General features: G+C 42.8%; 1 protein-coding gene across 1 annotated transcript; it reads right to left on the bottom strand.

The window, feature by feature from the left end:
• Window positions 1–1,145: 1,145 nt before the first annotated feature.
• IL12B (interleukin 12B) lies at window positions 1,146–10,616 on the bottom strand (the record flags this gene model as incomplete). The annotated part of the gene is given in 6 exon segments (NM_001077413.1): window positions 1,146–1,279; window positions 2,648–2,805; window positions 4,477–4,694; window positions 6,234–6,351; window positions 6,855–7,130; window positions 10,529–10,616. Coding segments are annotated over 6 exon segments (990 nt in total).
• Window positions 10,617–10,852: the final 236 nt, after the last annotated feature.

Below are 10,852 nucleotides of genomic sequence, written 5' to 3'. Positions count from 1 at the left end.
CCTCCCCCCCAAAAAAACTCACCACCAACAACAAAAATAAAACAACTGAACTTGCTTAGAAGTGCAGGTGGTCCTGAATTGCTTTAGCAACACCACCTCAAGGAAATCTTCACGGACACAGGAGCTAACATCTCGGTCACCAGAACCTTTTCAAATGGATTCATGTCTCCGTGCTTCTGTTTAACTGTGTTCCCATCCATCACAAACATATTATTGGTGCTGGCATCAGAATACTGTGTTCTCACTGGTTGTCATAAAACTGATGCACTTGTAGTCTTGTTTGAAAAGTTGTCAGTATAAATAACACATAAATTCACATTTTGCATAATAGGGCCTATTCCTTACAGATCAGGTCCTGAGAGTATGAAACATACAATACATCTTGACACAGAAGTGTTCAATAACAATAAATTAATAAATACATAAATTACTTAAATATTTAAATAGCATTAAGGTCGGTGGCAACCTGCTAGCTAGAAAATCTATAAATAAAGTAGCTAATTGCTTCAGTGGGCATTTGGCATTTCAATGTAAAACTACTACAAAAACATTATAATGATCCTTTGCAAAAAGCAAATTAGGTAGAAAATAACTTTTGGGGCCTATTCCATTGTCTCTTTAAAAACTTCTGCATAATATCTTCCACTTTTCCTCCAAGGTTTCATCCTGGGATTGGAACCTGAAAAAGAATACCAACAGTCTATGTGAATTAGAAATGTGGCAGCAAACCCTTCTTATTTCGCACAACATATTATTGGGGCAATGAGGTTTTAGGGATTCCATGTTAGAAGGGCCCAGCCTGCCCGTATGTGGTCTAGGATATGGCTGCTTTCAGTGTCCCCCCCAGGGTGCCTAGGAGAAGGTTCTAAGTCCTGAAAACAGCTTGCAAGCCATTTTTGCTCTGACCCTTAGAGCAACAGGACCTATGTATGTTTTCTTTACTGCAGTATCTCTGTACCCAGCACAGTGCCTGGAACAATATGGGCATCAAATATCTGTTAATGAACAAATGTATGTTTCTGACTCTAGTGACTATGTGCCGGGCACCCTGTCTCCCCTTTCTTCTCCTGCACTGCCCCCCACCAAAGCCCTGCACCTGGGTCCACTGAGTGTTTAGGTACGGGCTGGGCTTTGTGGGCCTGCTCACCTAACTGCAGGACACGGATGCCCAGTTGCTCCAGGATGAGCTATAGTAGCGGTCTCTGGCTTGCACGCGGATCTTGGCATCCTTGTGGCACACGACCTTGGCTGAGGTCTTGTCCACGGAGAGTCTGTCTTTCTGCAAAGGAGAGGGATGTCTTTAGCAATGCAGTCACAAGATGGGCTGGGCCTATTTTTGCAACGCTTGGTCTCTCAAAACAAGTACACCTGGGTTTAAGGGCTCCACAGTTGCAATAAACAGTGGAGTTGTATAGAACTTGCGCCACCTACTGATAGAAGCTCTAAACACATTTTCTACCTCAGCCCAGAGGGAGGAATGGTTCCGTCCAGCTCACATCTTTCTAGCACAGCTACCTTGCCTGAAGGCCCAATGCACACTCAGTCTGTACTGGGCGATGGTGGGACTAGGGCAGATTTGCTATAGCTGCCCCCTGGATATTCCTAAATAGTATATCCTGATCCTTTTATCAGAAAACGTGCTGAAATCCAGGCATTGTTTACTTTTATTTGTGTAATCACAGGAAAATGCTTTAGGCTCTGTGTCTGAGTTTCGTCATTTATAAAAGAGGGATAATAATCATTCCTACCTCAAGACGTGTAAAAGTTAAAGGTAATCATCATGTAAAACTCTTAGTGAAGTCTTTCATCAGGTAGAAAGTATTCAGTAGATATTTATCTATTGACGATATAAATCTTATGTAGGGAAGATACATATGAAGTTTTTAAATAATATTTAGGTAAAATTCACCCAGAATAGCCCTTCCCTCCTACAAAACATAATGTTCAGGGAGTGACTAAATGACTGAATTCCTTCTAAATGCTAAATACTATCCTGAATAAGGCCTTTATCCAGTGATTTCTAAAACCGGGGTCAAAGCAGTGTTGGGCTTTATAAAAGTGCATCTTGGACCTGGGAACTATGATGCCAAGGCAAGAAGTTTGAAAGCCATTGTCATAGCCTGTGTGAACACTAACATTCTGTTCAATAAGATAATTTCACCATCTGTGGAACAGCTGGGAATTATCCATTTTGGGTGAGACATAGCATGAATGTTCTATCATTCATTACACTTGCTAAATTCAAGCAATAATTTTAGGTGCCTCGAGCCCAGATTTCTTATACGGGGATCAATTCTGAGTGCAAGAATTAATGACGAACCATACTGGAGGCAATAGTAGTGTGGTTCGGTGCAGGCCATTTGCGTCCCCTAGACTGAATTCCGTGGTTCTGATCCTTCCTCTTTCCTAGATGAGTAACTTTGAGCAAGTCATTTAACCTCTCTGAGCTTCCATGACTCCACGAGTGAAGTGGTGATAATACTACCTGCCTTTGCAGGGTTACCTTAAGGATTCAGTGAGATATGCATGTGAAACCCTCAGCGCAGTCTCAGGCACTTAGAAAGTGCTAGATAAATGTTAGTTACTGGTATCCTCATCCCCTGGATGTGCATAAAACTGAATACACGGAGCCTGGATCACATCTTACCTTTTCTCTGTTGTTCTTGCCCTGGACCTGTACGCCAAATGTTAAGGAGAAGTAGGAATGTGGGGTGCTCCAGGTGTCAGGGTATTCCCAGCTCACTTCCACATGCCGAGAATTTTTTAATGGCTTCAGTTGCAGGTTCTTGGGTGGGTCCGGTTTGACTGTGGAAGAATCCAAAGAAACGCCCTTTATTTTCCTAATGGGGCTCTTTGGTGTATGGTGTATGGTGTTTGGCTTCTGAACCGACTTTCACCTTTGACCAGTTGTGAGTCCATAGGTAGTTACTTCACTTCTCTGGGCACCTGTTGGCAGACATGAGGCACCCCTGCTGCTGGTGCCTGTGGAAGGCGGCCACAGCCTCTGTGGCTGACCCCTAGAGAGGCTCAGAATCCTCACCACTGCACAATCAGATGAGCCATAGCAGTGGAACCACCTCTGCATAGTGCTCAGAAGAAATTTTGTAGAGACAAGACTCATATCTGGGCTACGTGGTGAAGGACCACCCTCTCTGTGGTCAATATGCCTCTTTGCACTGAACTTGGAGCTGAGTGGAGCCCCTTGCTGGGGATGAGATGAGAGAATTTCCACTTAGTGCTCTTTCTGTTGTCTTTTCATGGCAGCTGGCACTGACTCGTCTTGCAGCAGTTATCAAATTGTCTCTATGCTCATTCATTCATTCAATAAATGATGACTGAGCACCCGTCACGTGCCAGTCACTAACTAGACTGTGCACAGAGGATACAGTAGCAAGTATCACGGAAGACTCTAGACCCTTGTCTAGACAAGGGCAGAGGAGACATTCTATGGGATGTCCAAATCCCAAAGACCATGGTTCCTGGTAGATGTTTTTCAAATATTCTTCTATTATTAACATAACTGACATTTTTCTTTTTTCCTTTAGAACTCAGCTAAATGTCACCTCCGAGAGACCTTCCCTGGCCATCCTATGTAAATGCAAACCTTTCCCTACCCGCCAAGGGCAGTCTCTCCACAAATACTAGAGTGAGTTCTGTGGTTTTATACATTTTACTTCATGATGAAAATTCAGTGGATAAATGGCAAAGGAAATGACAAATGGCAAAATCTCCATCTGCAAATTAAAAAAAATCGATGTCCATTTCGGAGGGTCTTATATTCCAATAAAGAAGACTCTTTTCCAATGCTGGAGAAAGATTGGTTGGGAATAACCACAATTAGTATGGAAGCCTGGCATGGTATGGTATGCTTGAGGGGCTCCTCCTAGGTTCCCTGTGGAAGCTTCCTGGACAGCAGAATAGCAGAATACAAGTATAGCCAAGAGTCTACTTATTCTTTCCTTTTTTAATGTATATTTATTTATTGTGTGTGTGTGTGTGTGTGTGTGTGTGTGTGAGAGAGAGAGAGAGAGAGAGAGAGAGAGAGAGAGAGAGGAGAGAGAGAGAGGAGAGAGAAAGGAGAGAGAGAATCCCAAGCAGGCTCCACACTGTCAGCAGGGAGCCAGATGCAGGGCTCAAACTCATGAACTGTGAGATCATGACCTGAGCCGAAATCAATAGTCGGTTGCTTAACTGACTGAGCCACCCAGGTGCCCCAAGAGCCTACTTTTTTCTAGTGGGGCGGGACTGGGTCTGAATTGTTATCTGTGAGATCTGGGGCAACTTATTTAACCTGTGTAAGACTCAATTTTCTCTTCCTTAAAATGCAGACAATAGTATCTACATTGTACACTTTGGGGGGGGGTTAGAATAAAAGAGATAATGCATGTAAACCCCTTACCTCAGTGCATGGGGCATTGTGTACATGTGACAAATGGCATTTATCCTTAGTAAGTACGTATAATCAAGCAAACTCACTGATGTCCCTGATGAAGAAGCTGCTGGTGTAGTTTTCGTACTTGAGCTTGTGAATAGCGTCCACCACGACTTCAATGGGTAGGCTCTCCTCGGCAGCCGGGCAGGCACTGCCCTCCTGACACTCCACTGTGTACTTCTTATAATCCCTGTTGTCCACTCTGACCTTCTCTGCTGAGAGTGTCGCTGCTCCACAAGTCACCCCTTGGGGGTCAGAGGAGCTGAAGTCAAAGACAGACATTACCCTGTGTCACACAATTGTGGGTGAGTTTCTAGGGGCTGGAGCCAGGCAGCTGTTTGAGGACACAATTTCTCCAACTGGTTTGATTTCTCCTAAGGGGGTAAGAATCTGCCCTCCCCATGAAAACAAGCTTTGCTTCAAGAGGTGGTACAAATATTTAGAGACAGCTCTGCATTTACATGCCTCTGGCCTAAACGAATCCAGAAATTTCTAGATCCAGAGCCCTGGGTTAAATCTCCGTATTAGAATTTTAAATTCGTTTTTCTCATTCTAATTACACAATCAACACATGCTAATGATAAAAAATTAAAAAGATAAAAATGTGTATAAATGAAACGTGTGTGCCTCTTTCAACCCTAATCTCACTCCCCAAATAGAAATACTATTCATAGCTTGTTGTGTCCCTCCAGACCTTAGTCTATGAATATTCAGACCAATCATATATCCACATGTATATATGCATTCACACAAATTTTGTCTATATACAGACAATGCTTTTATTTTCCATTAAATAGGATCCTACTATACATATATATATATACATATACATATATATATATATACATATACATATATGTATATATATATATGTATATGTATATATATATATATGGTTTGTAACCATCTCTTCCCCCTCGGAACATATGGAGAGCGCTCCATGACAGACCACACAGATTGGGTTATCCATTCTGATGAATGCACGTTAAGCTGGGGGATAATGTACCACGCTTTATTTAGCTTTTCCCCTGCTGATTACCAAAAACATTACAATGAACACTGGCTTCCATGTCTCTGTGCCCTTGTATAAGCATCCATTTAGTATGGATTTTCATCTTAAAGATGGAAAGGAAGACTCCAGAGGTTAATTTGCTCAGTTAATCACCTGGGGTTTGCTCTGTTACCCTGCCTTGTTCAGGAACCTAGATGGTGAGTGAGGGAAGTCACACAGACTGGCTAACATAGGTTCGGTATCCATGGAAACTGGTTTCTTAGGGGAAGTCCAAGTGTATTGGACAAACAACGAACTTCAGATTAGTGACGTCAGCAGAGGGAAAAGGAGTTGAAATGGCCCTGAGAAAATTTCTGGAGGCCTCAGAGTTTTGGAGTCGGCTTCAGGGCTTTCAAGATCTGTGTCCGAGAGCTTTTGTTTCTCTTTTCATCTCAGGGTGCAATTTTGGCAAGTCATTTGTAGCTTCGATTTCCCCTTTTATGCCTCCCCATGGTGCCGTGAGCCTTAATGAAGCATTGCCAGGCAATCTGGATGAGTGGGTTCAAACACAGCAGAGGCTATTCTCAGGCCCCAATAATGTCCTGTTCTAACCTACACATTTGTTCAGGTGATTAGCTTAAATCTCCATGTTCTTTTCCCAATTTAGGCAAGAGGGGGTGTTGAAAAAAATACAGGTCTGACTGTGTTTGCTCACTTATCATTAACTGATAGGCCATTGCTAGGTTGCCCTTATTTTCTTAATGAAATAGTTGTCACAAAATGCTAAGAGATCAGAGTGGTTTCACTTACCCTCTGCTGCTTTTGACAGTGAATTTCAAATCGGTACTGATTGCCGTCAGCCACCAGCAGGTGAAACGTCCAGAATAATTCTTTGCCTCACATTTTAGAAAGATCTTATTTTTGGATTCTGGATTTGAAAAGAACAAAAATTCAATATTTAGAAGTTTTCTTTCAGGTAGATCTTAATTGTGATGAACCACAGGCCACCAAGTGGTACAGGAGTGAAGATCTTCCATTTATTTCCTTGGAAAATGATGCTGCTTCCCTGACAGGCAGTTCAGCGAGGACTGGGAATGTGTCAGTAGGATGCTGATTCTGCAGAGTATACTTTGCACCTGATATATCAGAGGGAGGGATTAAATTTGGCAAGGCTGCCATCACAGAGCTGAGTTATGAACTATACACATTGGTTAATTTCCATTAACCATTTAAAAAGAACTTCAGGAAAACCAACCAGATTCACCACGAAAATCTCTGAACATGAGATGTGGATGGTTGATTACTCAAAGTGTCTAAGAAAGCAAAGAAAAACAGGTGCTGGGTGGTTTCAGCAAGGGACTTACATTAAATTTTTTTTTTTAATTTTTTATGGGGCAAAAGAGAAAACACCATCTGAGGGAATGGGATTACCTTTCTGTTCCCTTAAGATATCAGTGGACCAAATTCCATCTTCCTTTTTGTGTATCAGGAGGAACGAATGGCTCAGAACCTCGCCTCCTTTATGACAGGTATACTGGCCAGCATCTGCAAATTCTTTGACTTGGATGGTCAGAGTTTTACCAGAGCCTAGGACTTCACTGCTCTGGTCAGAGGTCCAGGTGATGTCATCTTCTTCAGGAGTATTGCAGGTGAGGACCACCATTTCTCCGGGGGCATCAGGGTGCCAGTCCAACTCTACAACATAAACTGGAGAGCACAGGGAATGGAGAACAGGACTGTGAACAACGTGAACTTGGGACTGGGTTTTATGAACCACCTGTGCATTTGCACTGCAGAAAAGCACAGCCTTGTTTGTAACAGCAAATACTTGCTGAGATGATCTCAGGTCACTGGGCCCTACTTGGACTCCAGGTCGTGAAGAGACAACAAAGAGTAGTTTGTTTGTTTAATTTTTATTTATTTTGAGAGAGAGAGAGAGAGAGAGAGAATGAGTGGGGGAGGGGCAGAGAGAGACAGAGAGAGACAGAGATTGAATCCCAAGCCTGCCAGTGCAGAGCCCAACGCGGGGCTCGAACTCACCAACTGTGAGATCATGACCTGAGCTGAAATCATGAGTCGGACCCTTAACCAACTGAGCCACCCAGGCGCCCTAAGACAAGCAAAGAGTTTTACAGCTGCCATCCACTCATTAACTGACGGGCTGTCTTCAATAATTAACTTCTGATTAGCTAGCAGATGGAGAAGGCCTTGATACACCAAAAATGCAAAGAGCACAAAACTCTTTACCAAAGACCTGGTGGAGATAAGAACCTTCCAGCACAACTTTGGTTTCATAGGGAATAAGGCAGGGCACAGAAATGTCAAGAAAGACTGACCAGCACTGAAATCCTGTCCCCACGAATTGGCTAAGGGATTTGGAATGAGGTACTTAATCACCATGAACCTCAGTTTCCTCAACAGTGAAATGACAATAATAACATCTATGTCGTAGGTTTGGCTATGAGGATTAAATAAAAAACAAACATATAAAGCACTTAGCACTGTGCCTACCACAGTAAACTCAGTGTTTGTTATTGTTATTCAGAGACCAAAGGGTCAGATGACTGCACAGAGAAACTGTCCTACAATTTTCCAAGGGCATTTAAGGATTTAGTCCCTACTGTGCAAAACTCACCAACAGAGATTTTCATTCCACTTTTAAAAACAATTTTACACCCTTATGAAGCAGTTCAGTAGATCCTGGTCTTCCCATTTCATACCGAAACCAACAGACCAAGCAAGGTTACATCAAGTTAGAAACACAAGAGCTGTAGCTCAGGCCTTCTATCTCGTTGACTTTGCACTGGATCTCAAATACGAGTATCCAAACTCGCACCTGAGGAATGGCTTAGTAGAGTATTTCAATGAGTGTGCCACATCACAGCTTCATTCATTCACTCATGCATCACTTATTCATTAACTAGAATCATTCAATGCACTGGTTCCCCAAACCTGATCATTCAGCCACCATTATCAGCAGCAGCACCGAGGAAACTGATAGATATCCAAATTCAGAGTTACCAAACCAGCCACTTTGGGATGGGCCTGGTGGTCTGTTATGCTCTCCATATGATTTTGATGCCCTCTCTAATTGGAGAGCCACACAGGTGAAGAGCCTGGATTTTGGAGTCACATAGGTCTGAGTTTAGATTCAGCTCTGTATCTTATACTTGCCTGTGGCCTCAGGCGAGACATTCAATTACTCTAAGCTTGGGTGTCATCGTTTTTAAAATGAGCAAAATATTAGTGCTTGCTTCAGCAGGTTGAGACATGGATTATATAAGCCAATTCATACAACAGCTTAACGTAGTGCCCTTAAATGCTCTATAAATGGTGACTTTTATGGTTGGCGTCCAAATGTAAAGCATTGTGGGATATAAAGTTCTCACTTTAGATCCGAGGGATTTTTAACTACTGAATCGGTAACAAAACAAGAGGTAAAAAGTATTTGGGACCCAACTCTTTGGAAATGATTACCTATGCTGAAATAAAACCGTGTCTCACCTTCGGCTTTCTCTAGTTTTTCTTTGTTCTGCTGGAAATTGAACCACAGCAAGGCTATTTTTCTGTCACAGCTAAAACTCAGAAGTCCTAGAAGACCCTTACCCAAGAACAGGGGAAAACAACCACAAAGGGGAGCCTGATGAAGAGCATCTGGAACCTTGTGCCTGGCTTTATCATCTCATCTGGTCTCCAAAGTCCTATGCCCTCTGTTTCTCACATGGACTTCCTGGAATTTCTGTGGTTTACCAAATTAGAAGTAACTTAAGGGTTTACTATGCGAGGGCCAAGTTTCCTGAGCTCACTAACTATACGAGGATTGATAGGAATCTGACATAATCATCTAGCTCAGGCTTTTGCCTTTCCTCAAGGCAGGGTCTAAAACTCAAACCCTCCTCAGGCGGAGAGGAGATGACTGAATTCTTGTCTTCCCGAAAAGATTAAGAATAGAAGAATAGTCCCACATTCCTTTCGGGTACCCATTTTCCAGTGTGGTACTTTCCTATCGAAAGATTATTTCTGGTCATCAGCGGAAATGTCTTCACTTGTAACTTATGCCTATTTCCTCCTGTTCTCCAAGCACATAGGAAACCATTGCTCTATGTCCCTTCTTGTAAGACCTTCTTCAAATACTTAAATGCACAGGCTTTGAAGTGAGACAGAATTGGAATCAAGTCCCTGTACTATCCTTACCAAGTATGTGAAATTGGGGAAGTTGCTTAATCTCTGTAGCCTCTATTTTCAACATCTCTAAAATGGGGTACAGACAGTCCCTATTTTATATGGATGTTGTGAGAATTAAACGAGAAACATTTGAGGTCTTTCAGGAACAACTAACAATCAGTTAATACATTACTTTGTGTGAGATAATAAAAGGATATAGTGAATTTCACTAACACCTATTCTATTATTCTAGTAATTTTTATTGGTCATTGGGATTATAAACAGGTTCTTTTGAATCATCATTGCCATCACTTTAAACAACCAGAACAATAGCAGCTAACATTGACTGTCACTGGACATCTGTTGTGCTGTTCCCTGAATTCACTGACACATTTAATCATCTGTACAGTAGACAACTCTTTGTGATCCCCAGGTCACAGTCGAGGAAACTCAGGCTTGGAGGTGACCCAGCTCAAGGTCACCTACCTGATAAGTGGCAGAATCAGCCTTTGAGCCCAAGTCAATGTGAGTCTAGTCAAGTGCATAGTCAGAGGTTAGTACTCTTGGTGCCAGCAGAGGGGGTGATATTGTGTGATGGAGCGGGGATGAGAGAACAGAGTTCTTATGCTTTTCAAATCCTTCACTTTGGAATTTTAATTGAACGATACAGCCAGTTTTTAGTAATACTGGCAAAATCCATATATCTTTTCCCATCAGAGTCCACACAAAGCTCCTACTGTGGCATTTAATGTGAAGGCCAAACAACACAGACACCCTCAAAGGTGAAGGAAGGACAGACAGCCCCACACATTCCCAGGGATGGCACTCACTAGGAGGCCCCAAGGCTTGGTTTCCCCTTCTAGTCTGAGGTCCCCACACCGCCTGCCTGACAGTCCTGGCTTGGAATTCAGGGCCTCCCCAGAGAAGGAGAGGCTGGTTACCGTTTTTCTCCAGTTCCCATATGGCCATGAGGGGAGGTGCCAGCAAAACCAGGGAAAACCAGGCGATGACCAGCTGCTGAGGATGCATCTGCAGGAGGCGGAGAAACAGAGGAGAAGAAGGAGAAAGAGAGAGAAGAGGAGGGAAAAGAGAAGAGACAATGTCAGCAGTTACTCAGTCATTTTGGAAACCATATTCATTCAATGTACCTTGGTTTTAATCTTGATTTGTCTCGTCAGATTCATACCACGCGAATTGCAGGAACCCTGTGCCAGTCTCTGAGTAAGAACATCTCCAAAGAGAGAACCACAGACTATCTGGAGCTG

Source organism: Felis catus, chromosome A1, assembly GCF_018350175.1.
Source record: "Felis catus isolate Fca126 chromosome A1, F.catus_Fca126_mat1.0, whole genome shotgun sequence".
Taxonomy (NCBI): domain Eukaryota; kingdom Metazoa; phylum Chordata; class Mammalia; order Carnivora; family Felidae; genus Felis; species Felis catus.
The sequence above is the reverse complement of the archived record's forward strand: the minus strand, read 5'-3'. Positions and strand labels throughout refer to the sequence as shown.